Source organism: Podarcis filfolensis, assembly GCF_964270895.1.
Source record: "Podarcis filfolensis genome assembly, chromosome: 11".
NCBI classification, from domain to species: Eukaryota; Metazoa; Chordata; class Lepidosauria; order Squamata; family Lacertidae; genus Podarcis; species Podarcis filfolensis.
The window spans coordinates 19,519,052-19,542,959 of NC_139613.1; the positions used below are offsets into that span (position 1 = coordinate 19,519,052).

General features: G+C 44.5%; 1 protein-coding gene across 4 annotated transcripts in view; it reads left to right on the forward strand.

Moving 5' to 3' along the window:
- The window catches only part of NNT (nicotinamide nucleotide transhydrogenase), a 54,506-nt gene that overhangs the window by 21,147 nt on the left and 9,451 nt on the right, over nt 1-23,908 (forward strand). For all 4 annotated transcript variants that reach the window (XR_014539622.1, XM_083576041.1, XM_083576039.1 and 1 more), the window contains exons 8-19: nt 1,302-1,435; nt 1,801-1,992; nt 2,628-2,781; nt 4,071-4,232; nt 5,497-5,607; nt 7,276-7,421; nt 8,428-8,623; nt 10,495-10,728; nt 12,795-12,955; nt 13,964-14,143; nt 15,713-15,872; nt 16,904-16,985. Coding sequence is in view for 3 of the 4 variants with exons in the window: in XM_083576041.1 (XP_083432167.1) it covers nt 1,302-1,435; nt 1,801-1,992; nt 2,628-2,781; nt 4,071-4,232; nt 5,497-5,607; nt 7,276-7,421; nt 8,428-8,623; nt 10,495-10,728; nt 12,795-12,955; nt 13,964-14,143; nt 15,713-15,872; nt 16,904-16,985 (1,912 nt within the window). In the remaining variant the exon portion in view is untranslated. The remainder of the gene's footprint in view (nt 1-1,301; nt 1,436-1,800; nt 1,993-2,627; nt 2,782-4,070; nt 4,233-5,496; nt 5,608-7,275; nt 7,422-8,427; nt 8,624-10,494; nt 10,729-12,794; nt 12,956-13,963; nt 14,144-15,712; nt 15,873-16,903; nt 16,986-23,908) is intronic.

Sequence of the window (23,908 nt, forward strand, 5' to 3'; positions counted from 1 at the left end):
TTAAGCAGATTTGCAAAGATATTTGTTCTGACTTGGCGTCAAAACAGCACATGATTCGAAATTCGTCACTGGCTAGTACATCATGTTTTAAAAAACTTTGATAATAGGCACGTGTGCACACAATGATTTTTATTGGGACCACAATGCATAGAGAGGGGAGATTGAATCTTTCCCTCCCCAGCCATGATCTTGCCAAAATTGCTCCTTCATTGTGTTGGTATTTAGCTCATTCAATACTGGGAGGTCTTTTCTGAAGGCTATTAGCAGTGCAGGAGAGAGTAATTTTCGTCAGGATCATGACTGCGAGGGAAGTTTTCAACCTCTCCCTCTCCCTCTCTCTCTCTCTGCGCACTGTGGTCCAAATGCAAGCTGTCAGTTAGTTGGCATTGTTCTTGCTTTTGCTTCGTGCCATTTGGAGCCCAAGATGTTAGCCCTGCAAAAGACATGAATAAATCTGCCATTGATACTAACTTCTGCTGACCTTCCGACTGAAAGTAGTCACCACCTCAGAGCTGAGTTTGTGTGCAAGACTGCTAGGTTTCTTCCCATTACAGTGGTACCTTGGGTTAAGTACTTAATTCGTTCCGGAGGTCTGTTCTTAACCTGAAACTGTTCTTAACCTGAAGCACCACTTTAGCTAATGGGGTCTCCTGCTGCCGCCACGCCGTCGGAGCACGATTTCTGATCTCATCTTGAAGCAAAGTTCTTAACCCGAGGTACTATTTCTGGGTTAGCGGAGTCTGTAACCTGAAGCATATGTAACCCAAGGTACCACTGTACATGTACATTTCTGCCCATAACACGTTACTGCTATCTCGTTTGGGATACAATTTGGAATACTCAGCACCAAGCCTCTCATGAGGTTGGCCACTCTTCAGCTTCCCATGGTGTTTTGGTAGGGTCTTAGTGGAGGAGAGGGCTTCTTCCTATCTAGGGATGTATCTTGCTCCCATTGAATCGGGGATAATCTGGAAGTGAATCAGATTGTTGCGTATGGAAATCCATGCATGCAACTAAAATACTATGTTTACTGAATTACATGCAAATCAAGGGGAAAATTAAGAGAAAACATTTCTTCCTTTAGAGCACCCTTTCTCAACCTGTGCGTCCCCAGATGTTGTTGAACTACAACTCCCATCACCCCAAGCTAGCAAGGCTAGAGCTCAGGGATGATGGGAGTTGTGTTCCAACAACATCTGGGGACCCACAGGTTGAGAACTGCTGCTTTAGAGGAAAATGTGATCACTGGTTCTTCCTTATATGGTGTACTTGATACAGTGCTTTCCTACTTTCCCCCCCAGGTAAAAAAGCTCCAATCCTTTTTCGGAAAGATATGATTGAATTGATGAAGGAAGGCTCAGTTGTTGTAGACCTAGCTGCTGAAGCTGGGGGAAACATTGAAACTACAAAGCCAGGAGAACTCTATATTCACAAGGTACTGGTTTCTTAGTAGCCACCATATATTCTTAGTAGCCGCTTTCAGCAGCAGCCTTTGTAGGTGGAGTAAGTCAGGGCTCCACCCACACATGCCAGTCTTGTCTACACTGACTGGCAGCAGGTCTCCAGGGTTTCTGACGGGACAGTCCCAGCCGTACCTGGAGATGAACCCTAGGTCCTATTGTATGCAAAGCAAATGGTATACCACTGAGCTGTGACCCTTCTCATTGGTTTGGCAAAATCAACATTTATTACCATGTGCTTAGATGCTGATGTCTAGGAATGGTTCCCGCCCCCGACTTTGACTTCAGGAGTTGTGTCTCAGCTTGCTTATTCATGAAGCCATATTTTTGGTATCTCCAGGGCATTACACACATAGGTTATACGGACCTTCCCAGCAGAATGGCCACCCAAGCCAGCACGTTGTATTCCAATAACATCACCAAGCTCCTGAAAGCCATCAGCCCGGACAAGGAGAAGTTCTTCCTTGACATAAAGGATGAATTCGACTATGGTACCCTGGACCATGTTGTAAGAGGAACAGTGGTAATGAAGGTAAGCTAATCTATGTTATTTCTTAAATTGGGAGTCCAAGCCTCAGCCTGTTTTTCTGTTTTCTTTTCTACATCCTGAATTGAAGCACCTGTATGTTTTGGAATTCCCCTGGATGATCTGTCATCCATGTGCAAGGAAGGTAGTATTATTTGTGTTCAACTGACTTTCATTTTACAGCACTATACATGCATTACTTAATCCTGGGGGTGCATCCATCAGTTTAGCCTTTTTTGGCTTCAAATGAACCAAGCCTGTTGAACCGAACTAAACAGTGCATTCAGATGCACACAATGTTATCCAGATACAATATCTGGCTATTCCTTTGTTAATTCTTGTTTGTTAAAAATGCTTGTGCATAGCTCCTTGCCAGTATAATACACACACACATCAATCAGCAGATAAGATTTGCTTGAGAGCCACTTTGTCAAGGCAGGAGAGGATCGTAGGTCCATACCTTTGTTGACACTTCCCGGAAGAGTGCTTCAAATCCCATAATCACAGACACCGCTTACTCCTTTTGCCTCTGGATTTAAGAACTGGCAGGCTAAATCATGTCCTTGGGGGGGGGTCACTTTGGCCCAGGAGATTGCAAATTCTCTGATCCATTGGATAAAACCACAACTGCTTTTTCTCAGGACGGAAAGGTGATTTTTCCAGCACCATCTCCTAAGAACATTCCTCAGGCAGCGCCTGTGAAGCAGAAGACTGTGGCAGAGCTGGAAGCAGAAAAAGCAGCCACCATTACACCCTTCAGGAAAACAATGACGACTGCCTCTGCGTACACAGCAGGTGAGAAAGCAGCTGCTGTACTCTGGCCACTCTGTGGAACCTGCATCCAAAGATGTTCCAGGGCCTAATAATGTCTATTAGAAGCAGCGCAAGAAGAATGGAAAAAGTTTAAGGACTATTTAAAGAAATATTACAAAATTAACGAAAGTTAGAATGATGTTGGACTGGAAAGTAAATGGTTACTATCAGTAATGGTTAAGACAAGGAAAATAAGGAAGATTAGTTTAAATTTAATTTAAAATAAGGGAAGATTTTGCTGAGTAATTGATAAGAATTTGGAATACAGAAAAGGGAGGCATGAGGAAGTCGGGGAAGAAAGGTATAAGAAATTAAGATATGAAATGGTACATGTTTTATGTTTTGTTTTTGTTCTTTGTGTGTTTATGTATGTGTTATATGTTTGTGTTGTTATAAAAATCTTGAATAAAAAATTATTATAAAAAAAAAAAAATAGAAGTAAAGATGGATCTTGCTGTCAAATTATAGGGAGCCAGGTAGCTAATCTTCCCTCTTCCTCTCAGGTCATTCACACTTGGCGAATCCTCTTGGGTGTGTGTGGGTGTGTGGGTGTGGGTGGGTGTGCACGCGCATATCAACTGTGGCTGTAGCCACCACACACACTTGCATTCCTGCAGCCCCCATCCTCAGTTGATCCATACAGTGAGCTGAGAAGGGGAGGCATTATTGTCGCCACTCCATTCAAATGATCAATTCTGTGACTTGGCATGTGTGAATGATTTACATCCCTATCGGGTAAATAGGCTCTGCTCACCCCAGCACTCTTATTCTTTTTGCCACTGCCAAAATTGGTGGAGGTAGAATAACTAACTTTGTGTGTGTGTGTGTGTGTGCGTGTGCGCGCGCGCGTGTGTGTGTGTGTGCGCGTGTGTGCGTGTGCATACATATAGAGCTTTCCGAACCATCATGCTATTTAATCCATTCTGGGCCTTTAAGCGGGAGAAGGAGAGAGATGAAATGTACATTGCCAGAAAATATCAGAAGCAAGGTCTAGCTTTGCTAGTACTTCCCATGGATCATGTGCTATTTAGGCAGCCTGAAAATGCTAGAAAAATTACTTTGAGAAAAGTGAATGACTTAGCCATCTTTATAGGACTGGCTGTCTTAGCCACCTTGGACTCCTTTGGAGGAATGTGTGGGGTACAAATTTAATAAATGAACACAACTGTAGAAACAAAGGGAGGCTGTATTTTGTCAGTGTTTAAAACTTAGCATGAAATCTACCATATGTTTTCATTCATTGCAGGCCTTAATGCTCTCTTGTCTTGCAGGACTCAGTACCTTGCTCGGATTGGGTGTTGCCGCTCCAAATTCAGCTTTCACTCAGATGGTGACAACATTTGGCTTGGCTGGGATTGTTGGGTACCACACGGTGTGGGGTGTGACTCCTGCACTCCACTCGCCACTCATGTCTGTGACGAACGCCATCTCAGGTAATACAAATGACTGCTTTTTTTGGTTTTGACCCTGACATTTCCCTGAGGGGTGATTTGTCACTTAAAAGTGTAAATGTCACCAAGCATACCTGTATCCGGAAATGTGTGTCATATAGGTGCCCTCAACCGACAACCAGAGGATGGGTTGCAGCTCCTTCTTTGTGGGGTAAACGTTGCTGTCACATAATGTGTTCACAAGCCTAAAATGCAGGTTTTAGGTATGGTTACCAAAAAATAAGTAAAGCCAACTAAAAGTATTGTTGGGACACAAGGTATTATAGACTAGAGTCCTAGAGTCTGTTTCATCACATGTACAATTTGCCTGGAAATCGGTAGGTTTATGCACAGTGGAGCCAGGTTTTACGCAGTGATTAACAAAATGCAAGAGAATCAAATGGAATTAACTATGTCCATCTTAGTTCTCTTGGAACCCAAGAATGGGCTAACGTTTGCAACATCAGCCATATAAAACCCTGGCTTAGCCAAAAGTGTCTTGCAGAGTCCCCTTCAAAGTGCTGAACACTTTTGCAAAGTGCTCTGCATCAGGTGATTGATGATATAACTATCTGACCAAATCCAGTTTCCTGCCCTTATCTAGATACTTACCACTGTCATAATTTGGTAGGTAGTTTCTAGCTGTATTGCTGGTGACATTAAGTGTACATTTGGCAGGGTAGTCCAATGCAGATTTGAAAGTTCTGTATTATCTAGTTAAGACGCATTCAGACAGCACCTTATTCCATTTTCCCTGATAATTTTTGTGTTCTGTGTGATCTTTCACATAATATGAAATACACTTGTGGAAATCTAGTGAAAATTTAGCTCTCATTTCTATGTTAACTGCTTCCAGGAAAAAGACCCATTTGCAACCCCGCTAACCTGGAAAATTATGGCATACAGTCCTTTCCCACCATTTTCATGGGTGACTCATGGATGCAAAGAAGTACACATAAACACTAAAGGGTTTGTGTCTGGGTGGTGGTGAAATGTTCAGTGATATTCGCTGTTGTGTCACACCAAACCTCCTGGTGTGAATGAAATTTAGTGCAATCTATCAGTCAAAAACTCACACTTCCATAAGGCAACAGTTAATGCACAGTAGAAGGAATGTTAGAAACCAGAACAAGAGCATTGTAAACAGGATCACTAACACAACAATCTCTGTTGGTGTTTGTCAATTCTTGAATAGGAGGCATATATAACAACTGGCATCAGTTTCCCCTGTTGTACAGGAACTTAACTGCTGTTTTCCACCCCACAGGGTTGACAGCTGTTGGTGGATTGGCACTGATGGGGGGACAATATCTCCCTGATAATGTGCCTCAAAGCCTTGCTGTTCTTGCTGCTTTTGTGTCCTCTATCAACATTGCAGGTATGGACTATCTTTTGGCTTTCTTGCTTATTGCCTTTAGGAATGTTGAACCAAAACAGTGATGTCACAAATTGCAATGGCCAAGAGGTATGGTATGCTTGTGTATCCAAATTGAGAGAAACCAGTGAAATACGTTTCTGACCGATTGCTGTGATCCTCTAGTTATTTGTTCATGAGAAACCTGAGTCCTTAAGCTTGTGCAGTGGCAACAAGATCCATCACTGGTCCTAATGTCACCATTATAGAGCAAGGACCATATAGCTCAGGGGCAGAATGTTTGCCTTACATGTTTGCCTTGCATGCAGGTCTTAGGTTCAATCACTGATATCTCCAGGTAGGGCTGGGAGAGGCTTCCTGTCTGAAACTCTGGAGAGCCATTGACCATCCATGTAGATAATACTGAGCTAAATGGACCAATGGGTATAACTCGGTATGGTATAAGCAACTTCCTCAGTGAGCTAAGGCCATGATGAGGATGACTTTGCCAGTGTTGGAGAGCTTTTCTATGAACTGCCTTAGCCTGAGCCCAGACCATTGTAGCTCAGCATTGTCTACACTGATTGGCAGCAGATCTCGAAGGTTTCAGGTAGGAGTTTCTCCCAGCCATACCTGGTGGGGATTGAACCTAGGACCTTCTGCATGCAAAGCAGATGCTCTGCCACTGAGCTGTCACCTTTCCATTCCAGGCCTGGCTTGCTCTGCTATTTATCCACAAGCTATCAGCAGCACTGTATTTCTCTCCTGCTCCAACAGATATGCACTGAGGTCCTCTTGGACCTCTGGTTTTGGCATGTGTTGATACCATGCCACTCACATGGACCATGCCCCAGTCAGTAATAGCTAAACATTTGTTCTGGTTCTGGTTTCAGCCTCCCCCTCTTGCATGCATCATATAATAATTCACAATAGCATGAGGACGAACCTGTCAGGAACCACAGTCAAGCGTAGGTCAGTAATAAAAAAACACAGTGCCGGTGAAGTTAACTCTTCACTCAAGAGACCAAAACAACTCAGGCCTAGTCATCCCAGCAACTCTTCCCAGTATGTCTTGCCCCAATGCAGCAGTTATGAGGACTGAAGGTCCCCGCCTTCCCACAGCTGCCTGATCCCTCCTCTCCAGGGTTTTCCCCAAGCAGTTGTAGACTGTGTCCGCACACAACCAATCTTTCCTCTGCCTTTTTCATTTCTCTCTGTGTTCTGGGTGAACAGGGGTTGAGGGAAGCTGGTCACAGCAAGAGGGGAGACTCCCTGGATTCTTCAGCAGCCGGCCTCTGTCTCCTGTGCCTGCTCCTGCCTCTGAGTCTGGTCTGCCCTCTGCCGCAGACTCTTCCTGCTCACTCAACCCTGTTGCCTCCTCACCTTCCAACACCTCCACCACCTCCTCCTCCCAGTCTGCCCCTTCTTCCCTCTCTAATCACTCATCATCATCATCCCACCACCAATCCCTGGGCTCTGAGCCATCTTCCCTTGGGGGGGGGTTCCCCAGCTGTTGCCTCTCCCCACTCCTCTGCATCCAGCCAGTCCATGCCAGCACCCTAGGAGAGGCTGAGATTCTATTATTAAACGGAGGCTTAAACTTCAGAACAATTGCCCATGTTCCTAGCATTCAATAATACCATTATGCTGGTTTCGAAATCTAAATATTCTTTTCTTTTATTTATGGGAAAGGTGGTTTCCTAGTCACGCAGAGGATGCTGGATATGTTCAAGCGCCCCACTGATCCCCCCGAATACAATTACTTGTACCTGTTGCCTGCTGGCACTTTTATAGGAGGATATGCAGCAGCTCTCCATAGCGGGTATAACATTGAACAGGTAAGAAGATCTCTTGGGGACCCAGGGTACCATTTTCTTTCAGTGCATACAGAAAATGTAAATTGGCAGTTTTCGGGGGCATATTACAGACTGCACCCCCCCATCAACATCTAGGAACGGTAGTTTTTAAATGGTGCTGAGAATTGTATCTCTTTGAGAGGTGTAAACTACAGTTTCCAAGATTATTTCTGCATGTGTGTGCTTTAAATGCATGCTGTGTGAGGCTGAATTCTATCTACCTAAGAGAGTCATCCCCCCCCCCATTTTTTTTTTTTTGCTGCAGCTTGCCCCAATTCTTCTGTGGTGAAAACACTGCAGAACCTTTGGGAATGGCACATGATAATGCAAACAAATTGCTAATGCAGAGAAGATGAGGGTTCTTAAACCCCCATTCTAAGTAAAGAATAGGACCCACGTATTGGTTTGGCTTAGTAGGCAGCCATGGCTTGCTGTCTCCACCAAGTCCTCCTAAGAGTCCTTTAGTTTGCACAGTGGAAGGGCAAAGTGGATATTTGTCACTTGGCTTCAGAGATAGGCAGAAGCAAGCAGGAAAAACGTGCATTTCTTCTGCCTTCTCTGAGGCTCCCAGCCCAAAGCGAGAGCCGGAGGACTTCAGGGGAGATAAGATCTGTGGCACAGTGAAGAATGCCGTTCCCCAACCAAATTCATTGCAGCTCGTGCCAGAATGCCCCAGTTGTGCCGACGTATTTAGTAATCCTGCAGTTGTTCCATATAATTGCAGTGAGTGCAATATATCATTCTTTGCAGCAAATTATGTGCTTTGGCATTCAGCATTCCTGGTTCTGTTTGGTATACACAAACAGTCCTGGTTTACTCTCCTTTAACTCTCCTTCTCAGTATGTCTTTGCATTTGGATTTGAAGCCTGTGGGTGAGGCCTGTATTACCCTCTCACCCTCTATTTTTTGGGGGTACGGTGTCCAGCAATTGCAGATGCTTTATATGTTTTTTCAAAAACTCTTATTATTATTATTTTCACTTCTTAAGATGATCTACCTGGGTTCAGGCTTGTGCTGTGTCGGTGCTCTGGCTGGCCTCTCCACCCAAGGAACAGCTCGGCTTGGCAATGCTTTGGGCATGATGGGTGTTGCCGGGGGCATGGCAGCTACTCTTGGAGGCCTAAAACCATCCCCTGAGCTGCTGGCGCAGATGTCGGGCGCAATGGCTCTTGGTGGCACAATAGGTGAGTGCAGAGCTAAAATAGTACCTCAGTTAAGAACTTCGCTTCTGGATGAGAACAGAAATGGCGTGGCGGCAGCGGGAGGCACCGTTAGCTAAAGTGGTACCTCAGGTTAAGAACGGACCTCCAGAATGAATTAAGTTCTTAACCTGAGGTACCACTGTACACATTAGGCAGTGGCTGTTTCTGGTTGTCCAGCAGGGCCCGCCACCAGCAGAGGATATGGGGCCTACTAGAACCCCCTCATTCTTTGAGCTGGCCCCAACCTTCACAATACTTTGAGATGTGTTTCTTATATTTCTTTATAATTCTTCAGCTCATTTTGAGCATACAGTATTACACTAATCCTGGCCTGACTGCACTGGCTGTCAGTTAGTTTTAGGAGCCAGTTCAAAGTGCTGGTTTTGACCTATAAAGCCTTAAATGGCTCAGGGCCACAATACCTCAAGAACCTTCTTTCCCCATATGAACTGACTTGGACCCCGTGGTCATCATCTGAGGCCCTTCTTCATGTACCTCTTCCACAAGAGGTCCGGAGGGCAGCAACATGGGAAGAGGCTTTTTCTGTGGTGGTTCCCCATTTGTGGAATGCACTCCCTAGGAAGGCTTGCCTGGTGCCTTCATTAAGTATTTCTTAGACACCAGGGGAAAACATTTCTCTGGCAGGGCTGCCCTGACCTTAAGAGGACCTGGTAAGCCCGCCCCCAACGCCAGCCGATTGGCTGGCGCTGAGGCAATGAATGTTAATGTGCTGGGGAATCCCTGGGTCTCGCGGGGATGACGCCAGCCCCGCGAGATTGTTGTTGGGGGCGTGAGCCCGCAACCCCACCCCCTCCTGATGTCGGGAGTGTCTTTCTTAGACACCAGGGGAAAACATTTCTCTATAACTAGGCCTTTGAAAAGTTGTGTAGTCTTTTAAATGTGCCTGTGGGAGGGGGGGGGTTATTGATTTGTTTTTAACATTTTATTATGTATTTTGTGTTCTCATTTTGTATTTTTATGTCGTGAACCGTGCAGTGATATTTGGATGAAGGGTGGTAGGCAGATCAAAAAACAACATGCTTTATATGCTCTGTCAAGACAAGCAAGAGCCATCATCAGAATTAAAGGACAGAGTCTATGAAATCATAGAATAATAATAATAATAATAATAATAATAATAATAATAATAATTTATTTATTATTTATTATTTATACCCCGCCCATCTGGCTGGGCTTCCCTAGCCACTCTGGGCAGCTTCCAAAAAAATATTAAAATACTATAATACATCAGACATTAAAAGCTTCCCTAAACAGGGCTGCCTTCAGATGTCTTCTAAAAGTCTGGTAGTTGTTCTCTTTGACATCTGGTGGGAGGGTGTTCCACAGGGTGGGTGCCACTACCGAGAAGGCCCTCTGCCTGGTTCCCTGTAACTTGGCTTCTCACAGTGAGGGAACCGCCAGAAAGCCCTCGGTGCTGGACCTCAGTGTCCGGGTAGAAGTCAGGAGTAGAAAATAATTTGGGGGGGGGAAGCTCCTTAGTTTCTTGGATAATAGGTGCTTAGATCAGGTGTGATGCCCTCCAGATGTTGTTGGACTACAGCTCCCATCATCCTTGACGATTGGCCACACTGGCTAAGGCTGATGGGACTTGCAGCCCAACATCTGGATGCGACCATATTGGCCATTGCTGGCCTTCTTGCAGTTGTGTCCAGCACTTCCTATATTCTTATTAGGCTTGAAATGCAAACCAGAGACTGCACATTTGTGCTATTGCTGAAGAAACTTTTGTATTGTAGTGCATGCTGTCTCTAGCTTAGACGTTTCTGCATTGAGGGACAGCTTCCTCTTTACACACCACAGCATCTGATGGTTTACTACTTGTGTCTTGACAGGTCTGACAATTGCCAAACGTATCCAGATTTCGGATTTACCTCAGTTAGTGGCTGCTTTCCACAGCTTGGTTGGCCTGGCTGCTGTCCTCACCTGCGTTGCTGAGTACATGATTGAGTATCCTCACTTTGATACTGATGCAGCTGCAAACCTCACCAAAATTGTGGCTTACCTTGGCACATATATTGGAGGTGTAACCTTCAGCGGCTCTCTCGTCGCTTATGGAAAGCTCCAAGGTAAATTTGCTTCTTTTCCTTCCCTTCCTGTCCCTTGGCATATCCTATCCATCTTTGTACACATGATTGCATACTCTTTGGTATGCATGTGTGCATACCATTCCTCTTTGGTTTGGTTTTGGCTCAGGTGGTAAGCCTGTGTCCTGTATCCATATCAGACTGCAGGTGTAGACTCAAGTTGATCGAATACATTTTCACATATAAGAGATTCACTTGCAAATAGAAAGCTAACATGTATGGCTGTGATAGAGCCATTCTTCCTGACATCTAGGGCAGGGATGGGGAACCTGCAACCTTCCAGATGTTGTTGGACAATGACTCGCATCATTTCTGACCATTGTTTGTGCTTTCTGGAACAGATAGGAGTTGGCGCCTGGCAACATCTTGGGGTGGGGGGGCACAGGTTCCCCAACCCTGTTGTAGAGATTTACGAGCTGCTGAATCAGGGCCTGGTTGTTGCCAGTCCAGCAATTCTTGGTTGACCCACACAGCAGCTTCTGATTCTTTGCTTGAGGTACCTGAGGCACCTTTCTCATGGGAGCCTGGAATAATAATCTGCTGGGATAATAATAATAATAATAATTTATTATTTGTACCCCGCCCATCTGGCTGGGTTTCCCCAGCCACTCTGGGCGGCTTCCATAGAAAACCAAAAATACACTAAGATATCACAGATTAAAAACTTCCCTGAATAGGGCTGCCTTAAGATGTCTTCTGAATGTCAGGTAGTTATTTATCGCTTTGACATCCGATGGGAGGGCGTTCCACAGGGCAGGCGCCACTACCGAGAAGGCCCTCTGCCTGGTTCCCTGAAGCTTTGCTTCTCGCAATGAGGGAACCACCAGAAGGCCCTCGGCGCTGGACCTCAGCATCCAGGCAGAACGATGGGGGTGGAGACGCTCCTTCAGGTATACTGGGCCGAGGCCGTTTAGGGCTTTAAAGGTCAACACCAGCACTTTGAATTGTGCTCGGAAACATACTGGGAGCCAATGTAGGTCTTTCAAGACCGGTGTTATGTGGTCTCGGCGGCCGCCCCCAGTCACCAGTCTAGCTGCCGCATTCTGGATTAGTTGTAGTTTCCGAGTCACCTTCAAAGGTAGCCCCACGTAGAGCGCATTGCAGTAGTCCAAGCGGGAGATAACCAGAGCATGCACCACTCTGGCAAGACAGTCCGCGGGGAGGTAGGGTCTCAGCCTGCGTACCAGGTGGAGTTGGTAGACAGCTGCCCTGGATACAGAATTGACCTGTGCCTCCATGGACAGCTGTGAGTTATGGGACATAACATCTGAAGTGGAAAGCCTGCTTTATACACAGAGCCTCCCTACACAATACATTTTCTCGGTGATCTGGGTTTTAAGTTTTGCAGAGAGCTTGTGTGTTTAGGGGATGCACCCTGCTTCAGACATTATGCCCCAGCATTGCAATGGAGGGGGGTGAGAGCAGCCTTAGATTTGGGGGGATGGGTCTAAAAATTGGCACATTCTTGGCCCCTTCATGCAATTAACATGAGGGTTATCTGTGGTGTATCTTGTTTTCTGGGAGATGTACAGTGGGCTGTGGCTATTACTTCTTGTCCCGCCTATGAATTTTCCATGATACATAGGTGTCCATACGTGGAAGCAGAATGTCGTACTAGATGGACCATAGGTCTGATCAATCAAAGCAATTCTTATGCTCATTGTTTGAAGTATATAATTGGAAGATGTTGTAGGCCAGGTGTGGGGAACCATTGGGCCTCTAGGTGTTGCTGAACTGCACCTCCCATCATCCTTGGCCATTGGTCATGCTTGCTGGGACTGATGGGAGTTGTAGTTCAGCAATGTTACCCACATCCGTTTCAGGCCTAGTATTTCATTGCTTCTGGAATCCTATTGATTCCTGTTGATGTTGCCCATGGAAGATGGAGTTGATATTGGGCCAAAAGTAGTGTAGAGCAGATGGAAATAGAAGAGGAACTTGATATTGGGTCTGTGGGCTTCTGCCTCCTCCTAAAGCTGCTGATTTTCTAAAGTTGCCCATTCTAGGAATTGAAAGATCTTCCTTCCTTCCTTATTTACTTACTGCAGGTATCCTGAATTCTGCCCCCCTCCTCTTACCAGGCCGGCATTTACTGAATGCCGGCTTACTCACTGCAAGTGTGGGAGGAATGATTCCCTACATGATCGATCCTAGTTACACAACTGGACTGACCTGTTTAGGGTCTGTGTCTGCTCTATCTGCTGTTATGGTGAGCATGGGATTTGAAGGGGGTGATTTGGAATGCCGTTCTAGTGAAAATGCCAAACTGTCAACTCTGATGCAGAAAAATCACATTTGTTACTAGGCATGCTGAACTCCTACAAAGTTGAAGAAAGGTAGTGGTTATAAGCCAGCCAGTTGTATGGTTATGGAGAACCCTAAAGTTTCCAGACAGAGCAATGCAAAGAAATCAGTGCGGCATCTTTTTATTCCACAGTTTAGCCACCTGTGCTCCTTGACCTAATTTGATGTGAAGGTGGGAGAAATGAAATAGGGAAGGGAGGGAGTGGACCCACTCTGTTTGGGCTTTGACCCCACCCACTGTGATGTGCGACCCCCAGGAGATTACCTCTGAGGGAATGCAGACCTTGACAAAAAGAAAAAGAAAAAGAAAAGGCTGTCCACCCATTCCTTTTTTTTTTTTTGAAACAACATTTGTTGGCTTAAAGCATGGGTAGGCAAACTAAGGCCCGAGGGCTGGATCCTGCCAAATCGTCTTCTAAATCCGGCCTGCGGATGGTCTGGGAATCAGTGTGTTTTTACATGAGTAGAATGTGTCCTTTTATTTAAAATGCATCTCTGGGTTATTTGTGGGGCATAGGAATTCGTTCATATTTTTCCCCAAAATATAGTCCTGGCCCCCACAAGGTCTGAGGGCCAGTGGACCGGCCCCTTGCTGAAAAGTGTGCTAACCCCTGGCTTAAAGATGCACAAAGTTCTTGAGTTTGGTCCAGTTCTTTTTGTAAAGTCAGACTTGAAAGCAATGTTGGGTGAAATTCCAGTGGTTTAGGGAGGCTGCTTCATATATTATATATATAGAATTGCATAACAGTTACAAAAACAATGGTTTGGTCTTGGCATGCTTTTTCAATAGCCTTGGTGAATAATTTAGATACACTTGAAAAGGAAAGGGCTGTGCAGATCATTCAGAATGGTTTTGAGCAGAATTGATATGCCAGTCTGCTTTTCATTTATTGGTTTCATTTCCATTCCACAGGGTGTCACTTTAACAGCAGCCATAGGCGGGGCTGACATGCCCGTCGTCATTACTGTACTGAACAGCTATTCTGGCTGGGCACTCTGTGCTGAAGGATTCCTACTCAACAACAACTTGCTAACAATTGTGGGCGCGCTTATTGGCTCTTCTGGTGCCATCCTGTCTTATATCATGTGTGTGGTAAGGAAAACGTGGACGTGTGCTTTCTCCCGTCAATACGCTGAGAAGACTGAATCCTTCTTTGTGTGTTTGTGGGGGGGGGGGAGTTTTGTGTTGTAACTTCAGTCTTTGTGTTTTTAACTTGTTCATTCATGTCATTTTCCACCCACCCTGGTTTCTCCCCATGGCTCTTTTTCTTTTGTAGCTGTTTGCCCAATTCAGAGTACAGTGGTACCTCGGGTTAAGTACTTAATTCGTTCCGGAGGTCCGTTCTTAACCTGAAACTGTTCTTAACCTGAAGCACCACTTTAGCTAATGGGGCCTCCTGCTGCCACCGCGCTGCCGGAGCACAATTTCTGTTCTTAACCTGAAGCACTATTTCTGGGTTATCAGAGTCTGTAACCTGAACCGTATGTAACGTGAAGCGTATGTAACCCGAGGTACAACTGTACTGATTCTGTCTTTTAAATCCTTAAAGCACATTATATCCTAAAAGCTCTGAAACCAGGACTCATGAACATGGTATTAATACTGATGTAGTATACCATGCAAGGGACACGGGTGGCGCTGTGGGTTAAACCACAGAGTCTAGGACTTGCCGATCAGAAGGTCGGCGGTTCGAATCCCTGCAACGGGGTGAGCTCCCGTTGCTCAGTCCCTGCTCCTGCCAACCTAGCAGTTCGAAAGCACGTCAAAGTGCAAGTAGATAAATAGGTACTGCTCTGGTGGGAAGGTAAACGGCGTTTCCGTGCGCTGCTCTGGTTCGCCAGAAGCAGCTTAGTCATGCTGGCCACATGACCTGGAAGCTGTACGCCGGCTCCCTCGGCCAATAAAGCGAGATGAGCTCCGCAACCCCAGAGTCGGTCACGACTGGACCTAATGGTCAGGGGTCCCTTTACCTTTATAGTATACCATGCATTTGAAGCTGTTCCTTAGTTGCTAGGCATGCAGCCAGGGTGATTTCTCTTTATTTATTTTTGCTTGGCTAACTTTTCATTACTTAAAATGTTACACATTGATATACTGTTGACAGAAACTTCAAACATATTCTGTTTCGCTTAGGGAGAGAACTAAAATGACTCTGCTTGCAACCTGCTGGTTTTTTATTTTATTTTAAGTAACATTAAGGGTATAACTTGGATGGCCACTGCGTGGCAGCAAATCTGCATGAATGAATCACTAATTCATCTGGAACTTCTTGTAGACATTAAATTGTACTTACAACCTCCTGTTTTTTCTTACAACCTCCTGTTTTTTTAATTGATAGGAGGTTAGCATTGTTTCCAGTTCATCTCCAACTTTTTCATCTTTCCTAGCCCATGATGTTATTTGTCTCCTTGTATTTTCCAAGGACCTGAACTTTGTTACCATCTGTTGCCTTTGGGAAAGACTCATGTTTGATATTGCATAATGGTGTCACCTTGAGGCTTCGACAACTCTCGGAAATAAAAACTTGGAGAAAGCCACAGAGGGAGAACTTAAAAATAATAATAATAAATGCTGAAGTTTTTCTTCACAAAACTGTATTCATTGCATTTTAAAAGACAACTTGTTTAAAGCATTCAGGGTTTTTGTTTTCGCCTCCCGTAGGCCATGAATCGCTCTCTTGCTAACGTGATCCTTGGTGGATATGGGACTACTTCGACAGCTGGTGGGAAACCCATGGAAATAACCGGCACACATACAGAAGTGAATGTGGACAGCGCCGTTGACATGATAAAGGAAGCCAGCAACATCATCATCACTCCTGGTAAAACTGAAGCTGCTGCTCATGACTACTGCTTTTGTAGCCTGTGCCATGAGAACCAGATTCTATGTGATGAACAGTATCCACAAATTAAGAACATTTGCTCTGCTACTGTAATACATATTGTGGAAGACAATGGCCAAGCCAATACTGTTACCAACCTAACTTCATATCCACACCTAGTGACTAGTGCCTTATTAAAATAAAGCAACAGCAGCAACAACAACAACAACAACATGTACAGTGGTACCTTGGGTTACATACGCTTCAGGTTACAGACTCCGCTAACCCAGAAATAGTACCTCAGGTTAAGAACTTTGCTTCAGGATAAGAACAGAAATCGTGCAGCAGCGGCGCAGCAGCAGCAGGAGGCCCCATTAGCTAAAGTGGTGCTTCAGGTTAAGAACAGTTTCAGGTTAAGAATGGACCTCCAGAACGAATTAAGTACTTAACTAGAGGTACCACTGTAATTTATTATTTATACCCCGCCCACTTTGGGCTGCTTCCAACAGAATATTAAAAACATGATAAAACACCAATCCTTTAAAACTTCCCTAAACAGGGCTGCCTTCAGATGTCTTCTAAAAGTCAGATAGTTGCATTTCCATGAATAAATAATCTTAAGTGTTTGGGTTCTCTCCCTATCATTCCTTGTATTACTTGCTGCATTCAGGTAATACCCACACCATACATTTCAAGCACATGGCTTCCCTCAAAGAACCCAGGGAACTGTAGTTTGTCAAAAGTGATGGGAATTTTAGCCTGGGTGTCATAAATTATACTTCCTAGTTAGCAGCAGTATCCACTGTTATTGGGGCCGATCATTTCATTATCACCTGTACTAAAACAAAAACCCTAACCCTCACATAATAGAAGTTTCTCTGGTTGAAGATTGGATACATGGGAAAGTAAAGACAGCCAGCGTGGTTAATTTAGTTTGTGTGTTTCTCTCCGTGTCCATCAGTTAACCTGGCAAATACATGAGACATTGGTAAAGCACTTCACAGCATCTGGGCTTTTCTGCTTCTCTGCAGGTTATGGTCTTTGTGCAGCAAAGGCTCAATATCCAATTGCTGACTTAGTGAAAATGCTGAAGGAACAAGGCAAGCATGTCAGGTGAGTATTTTTTGACTGGGAAGGGAAATAATGCACAGAGGATCAGTTGGTTTTATTGTTTTGAAAACCACAAAGAGGTTTTGATGATTAAGCAGCCTCATTGAGACGATTGTATTTCCAGCTGAAGAACCCTTGCTGTTTTGCATGCAGTTCCTTCACTTCTTCCTCACAGAAGCCAGGAAATGAGGCAATATTCAGTTAACCATAGTAAAGGGACCCCTGACCATTAGGTCCAGTCGTGGCTGACTCTGGGGTTGCAGAGCTCATCTCGCTTTATTGGCCGAGGGAGCCGGCGTACAGCTTCCGGGTCATGTGGCCAGCATGACTAAGCCACTTCTGGAGAACCAGAGCAGCGCACGGAAACGCTGTTTACCTTTCCACCGGAGTGGTACCTATTTATCTACTTGCACTTTTTGGTGTGCTTTCAAACTGCTAGGTGGGCAGGAGCAGGGACCGAGCAGCGGGAGCTCACCCCGTTGCGGGGATTCGAACCGCCGACCTTCTGATCGGCAAGCCCTAGGCTCTGTGGTTTAACCCACAGCGCCACCTGCGTCCCTTAACAGGAACCAGGGAACTGTGGTCAGTGGCTTCCTGACAAGTGAAGGCATGAAGCCGAATTTACACCATGGTTTCATACTCTACCCTGTTTGGGAGCTGTTTATAGTTTGTTGAAGACTTCCTGGCTTATTTCCCATTCATGCAGGGTAGCATCAAAGCAGCTGCACTTGGGGCCATGAGACTTGTTCATATTTTGGCTTATTAAGCCAAGATGTAACCATCCCAATGTAGCTACTGTGTTAGGGGAACATCTCTCTCCTTCAGTATCTTATCTATACATAAACACACACACACACATGAGCTTTTTTAGTGGTAGCATCTGCTTTGAGGTTTTGTTTTGCTGTTTACAAGCAAGTGGCATGGAAATTTTATGAAATAAATATATCCTAGAGCCCACTCTTTCGAAGTAAGTCAAGAGTTTAAAGAAAATCAGTTAAGGCTATTTTTTTCTACCCAATGTTTGTTTGTTTATAATATGAACATGTGCATCCTGTGTTGTAAATTGGGGTTTTAAGCCCAATTTGAGGTGCTGGTATTCACCTGTAGAACCAGCTCATTGTTTCCTGGGGGTACTCAGGGGTACGCAGTACCACCCCCAGCACTGGTTAAAAGTGTGGCACTTAACTGTAACAACTTCATGGTGAGTACCGGCACATTTTTTTCTAGAAGAAAAGCACTGTGTAGAACCAGAAACAACTTGGGACTAAGTTATCTAACTTCACCATTCAGCCTTGCAGCTCCTTGTATGCCTGCCCCCAAGTGCGATCAAATATATAGGCAAATGAGAGATTAACTTTCTGGTGGTGGGATGCAAATTGCTTTTTCTCTGCTGGCCTTTCTCATCTATGCTAGATGGTTTTCTCACAAATGATTATGTGGCCCTAAAGAGTTTTAAATTGGTGTATTTGAAATCTAAGGCTTAGCTGGCTTGAGCTTTGTTTGATTAGATCTTCTGTTATTAAATTAGTTCTGTGGTTCTTAATTTCTGGAACAACACGATGGTTTTTGTAATCCTCTGCTTGTTTGTGGTGTGTGTATTAATACCGCATGGACGCTGCCTTCCATAGATAATCATTCGGAATGGGGGGCATGATGGCATTATTGTTGACCACTTTTTCATTTGGGTGAACGTGGATTGATGCTTAAAATGCCAGAACTGCTTGTGCTGCCCATTGAATTCCTTTGAAACATGGAGCTGCTGTTGGATCTTCCAACAATTAATACAAAATGGGTGTTGCCATCATTTAGGGATAATTCTGACATTTCAGGTGTAGCATGACCATGCTTGCTGCTGTGTTCTAAGCCACAATCACTTCTTTATAACACCAGGCTCCTGTGTGAGCTAGTGTTTAAGTCCCCTCCCCCATTTTCTTCCCTTTTAAAACCTCAAAGCACTAAAGACTTTCCTTTCTGCGTCAGCTCTGTACAGAATAAATGCGAATGGAGTAGATGCTAGAGCCCATTTTGGCAAGCGTTTGCTGCAGCAGTTACCTGGAGGGATTTATATGAAAGAAGTCTGTATTTACTGTTTGCGGCATGTTGGGTCTTTCATCACGTTCTGGTGCACCCATGGCGTTCATTGAGTGCAGCTGCTTGCCCCACGTTTCCTGCCAGCCCCACAGAGCCTCAGGACAGCGCTGCGTCCCAGATGCGGTGGCATTGCCTGCACATCTGTGACAAATAAATGCCAGCACAGTCATGCGATGGTCATCAATGTATAATACCTGTGCTGCGCCAAGAAAAAATTGCATCTGTCATCCTGATGGCACGCCTGATGTCTGTGATTCAGAGACGCTGTGATTTTGGTGAGCCTTGCGCATAGCCATAACGTGTTCCAGAAAAGAAACAAAAAAGCCTCAGAGATTGTGTAACATGTAATGTTAATACTGAGACTTGCGACTCAGAAGCATAGGAGAGATTTTGGGAGGGAAACAGCATTTCCTAACATCACCATTGGACATAAGGTTTTCCTTTGCAGCAGGGTTGCATCTTTAACGTATTACTAAAACCAGGCAAAAAAAATATGTGCCTGTAACATAAGTTCCTGCTGTTTTCTCCCTGTCTGTATCTTACTGCGTAATACAGTAAGTATCTTGGTGATGGATGTGCTGTGTTTCTCAAGGAAGCGTTTCCAAAGACATTTCCCCCCCCTTGGGTTGATTTTTTGCCGGAAGCCTAATGGCTAAATAACTTGCAGGCAAATACAGGAGCAGGCTCTTTCAATAAGCACTGGGTTCAAAGTGAGGTGGTAGCAAACCTCTGCCTGTGCTGTTCTTTTATTTTGAGATGGTTGTTGCACTAGATGCTGGTATTAATTGAACAATGAAAGCAGAGCAGCAAGCAGCGACCATCCACCAAGGTTGTGATCTTAAGAGCACAGTTGCTTGCAACCAAGTCCCATTGAAGTCACAGAAGTTTTTAACAAAGCAAAAGTGGAATTGGAATTGAAGCATCAGAAAATTACCCTTTAGTTGGGGAGGCATCATTTCCAGCCTTGCATTCCTGGAAGGGGAAGCAAATGGTATGTGACAAATAGAGAGCAGGTACACTGACTCCCAGAATCATCAGTCAAGGCAGCAACAAACAAACACCCACTACTGCCATCGCCACCCATGGGCTAGGGACAAGAATCACACTGAACAAGGATGGGAAAGGGGGTCATAGCATGTCTCCAACAACAGAAAAGGGGGTTTTCAGGTCTATTTGTGAGTTCTTTTTATAATTTTTATTAATTTTAACATATAAATTATAAAATATACCACAAAACTTATCACTTATACAGTCTTTTTAGACTTCCATCAGCACCTCTGATGATCCACTGTTTTAACCACTTCTTATGCATTTCTTAACTTTATATTGCCTTTACATCTCTTAACAAATCATCCTCCCCCTTGTCCATTTTTACAATACCTCTAACAAACTCCTCACAAAACTTCTTGCAACCCTACAAACGTCGTCTGTTCTTCACAATTACTTTTCAAATAGTCCGTAAATTTACTCCAGTCTTCCGTGAATTTCTGGTCTCGCCGGTTTCGAATCCTTCCTGTTAGTTTATCTAATTCTGCATGGGTCTATTTGTGAGGTGAACTGTTGAAGGCATTATACTGTGAATCCCAAGCAGGGAGAGCACTGTTGTGGTCATGTCCCATTTGCAGGCTTCACACAGGCATCTGCTTGGCCACAGTGAGAACACGATGCTGGACTAGATGAGTTTTTGACCCCATTCAGCAGGGCTCTTCTGATGTATGTTGGCTACTGGGGTAAACAAGTTGCCCAACTAGATTGGCTTTTTGACCTGATTCAACAGGGCAGCTCTGGCATTTTTACAAAGGAAAGTGTGCTCTGCATCTGCTCCAAGTTGTTCATTCCCAGGGCCTATGTCGTTCTTCAAAACCAGATTCTGGATCTGATCTCAGGCTCTCATTGAGCTCTTGGTAGGGAGTAATATTTCATGCAATTCCTGGTTCTATAAGGCAGGTCACTGTTTCCATTTTTGCAGACTGGGAATTCTGGTGTGAGCAACACCATCATTCATCCGTTCCACTGCATGCATGGGAGTTGGGATTTGAACCCAAGTCTCTATGGAACCATGCTGACTTTTGTTGGCTCTGCACCATTAATATATTAGGGCCCAGAAAGCTCCTTTTTTAGTTTACGGTACCGTTTAGGATTCTTTTAAATAGTCTGTGTAAACTATTTTCACTCAATTTAATGTTCTTCATAATATGTTATATGTCTTGTTTGGAACACTGAAACGTTTCACTAATTCAGCCTACTAAATGCCACTTCTAGAATTTAGAATTCATGTAACGTTGAGAACAGGTGAACAAGTATTATCACAAACAGTATCCACCCCCATCCGAGTACTTAAACTGCAGAATGTAAATATGCCCCACTGAAGGCATAAGATAAACACCACAAACCATGTAAGTCAAAGGTTTAGTGTCTCGCAGCTCCAGAACACAGCTTAATTAACAACTGTTTGTACCACTCCACCATAGCCAAGCCCTGTACCCTAAAATACACATGACTATTTGGACATTGCGATGCAGTTCTACTCCAGGGATATCAGAAGCTTCCGGAAAGAGCTGTAAATCCTTTCACAGTTCTCCTTCTCCTGTGTCTACACGTTGCATACAAGGAGTTGCAAAACTCTGTTGTTCAGTTAGTTATTTATAGGAAACTTCTCCCTGACTTTTCTGCTATACACAGCACCCAAGGTGGCTTGGCAGTTAGGTCTAACAGCTGTGATAAGGACTGTGCTTTGTTTTTTAATTTATTATTGCACTGGGAATCCTGCCTTTCCTCCAGAGAATTCATGGTAGGCTACACGGTGTGCCCTGGTGGTCCTTCTGCTCAGGAAGTGCCTGGACCACAGACTGGACTTGCTTAACTTCTGGAAAGTTCCTGCACCATGCAGCCTCCAGACATGCCCTGCTTCCATCTTGGCCCATAAGTAGATGCACTAAAGATCTCTACTCACAAGTTCCATTCCAGCATTCCTCACACTCCCCAAACTATGTTTTTGCTGTGTCAGCAGCACTGAAGTGTATCAACTGTTAGAGGAGGGGTAGTACCTCTGGCAGAGAACATGATGTGCTCCTTCTTGGGGTACTTTGTGCTTTTAATGCATAGTATGGATGTGGCCAAAGACTCTGGCTGTATCCTCACAAGGACAACTTCCTCAAAAAGTGGGGCCATTTCCAGCCTTTCTCTAAAATGTGCTTAAACTTAACCACAGTTCAAACTCTTACTTTGCTTAGCTTATCATTGGATGGGGCTCCAGTGCTGGCTACGAATTTGGCAGATGCAGAGGACGTTCTTTAGGGGCGTTGTTTATTTATTTATTTATTTATTTATTTATTTATTTATTTTTACGACTCGGCAGTGGAGAAGCCCCACTGGTGTGCGGCGAGGCTGCCCAGCTGGAATACAGCCAGAGGTCCTTATTGTAAAAAGCTGGAAATAATAGGCTTTCACTGCACTGACACAATGGAAGTTCATGCGTCCAACCCGTCACAGAATTTGTCTGCTGTAATTTAATTAATAATCTTATGTGCAAATAGCTCCTGCCAAAATTTCTGAGACATAAGTGATCCTAGTAAGCTACATCTGCTCGATCCCTATCTCTGCTTGCTCAATAGCATTTCTGAGCACTGCTAAGAGTTATAAATTTGCTGTGTAACATGCTCTGCTAGCCACTCTGCCTCTGATTACCCCGGTGCGTGCAATCTCTCTCTGTTCCCAGTATCCACTTGGTTGGCAGTTTTCCTAGAAACACACTCTCTGTTTTCGTCAGAAATATGATATGAATGAGAGAACATACGAACATCCTTAGGAGTGTTGTGCTAGCTTGGAATACATGTGAATCAGAGTTTACAGAGGACAGACGCCAGAGACAGGAACCTGTAAAGGGAAATGAGAGATTACAAGTTTTGTAACCTGTAATGCATTCAACCCAGGCTTCTCTGCTTGTGGTGAGGCATAAGGGGTGTTTGTAGCTTGCATTCAATTAGTGTGCCATCTGTACAAAAATAGTTGAGCTCTAAACCCACAGTTTTCCGCATGCAGTTTCAGGGGTGTTGCATATTCATTCAGCTATTCACACATAATGCTCAATGAGTGTTCACTCTGTGTACACAATGGCTGAGCTGTTTAAATCAACAAGCGCATGCTGTTTTTCACAAACACTGAGAATAATATAATATAATGCGGCAGCTAGACTGGTGACTGGGAGCGGCCGCAGATTCCACATAACACCGGTCCTGAAAGACCTACATTGGCTCTCAGTACGTTTCCGAGCACAGGTCAAAGTGTTGGTAGTGACCTCTAAAGCCCAGTCCAGTATATCTGAAGGAGCATCTCCACCCCCATCGTTCAGCCTGGAGACTGAGGCCCCAGCGCCAAGGGTCTTCTGGTGGTTCCCTCGCTGCGAGAAGCCAAGTTACAGGCAACCAGGCAGAGGGCCTTCTCAGTAGTGGCACCCACCCTGTGGAACACCCTCCCACCAGATGTCAAAGATAAAAACAACTACCAGAAGGCAGCCCTGTTTAGGGAAGCTTTTAATGTTTAATAGACTATTGTATTTTAATATTCTGTTGAAAGCTGCCCAGATGGGTGGGGTATAAATAAATTATTATTATTATTATTATTATTATTATTATTATTATTATTATTATTCAGTCCAACCCCCTGCAATGCAGGAACCACAGCTAAAGCATCCCTGACAGATGGACACCCAACCTCTGCTTAAAAATCTCCAATGAAGGAGAGTCCACTACCTCCTGAGGGAGTCTGTTCCACTGTCAAACAGCTCTTACTGAAAGAAAGTTATTCCTAATGTGTAGTTGGAATATCCTTTCTTT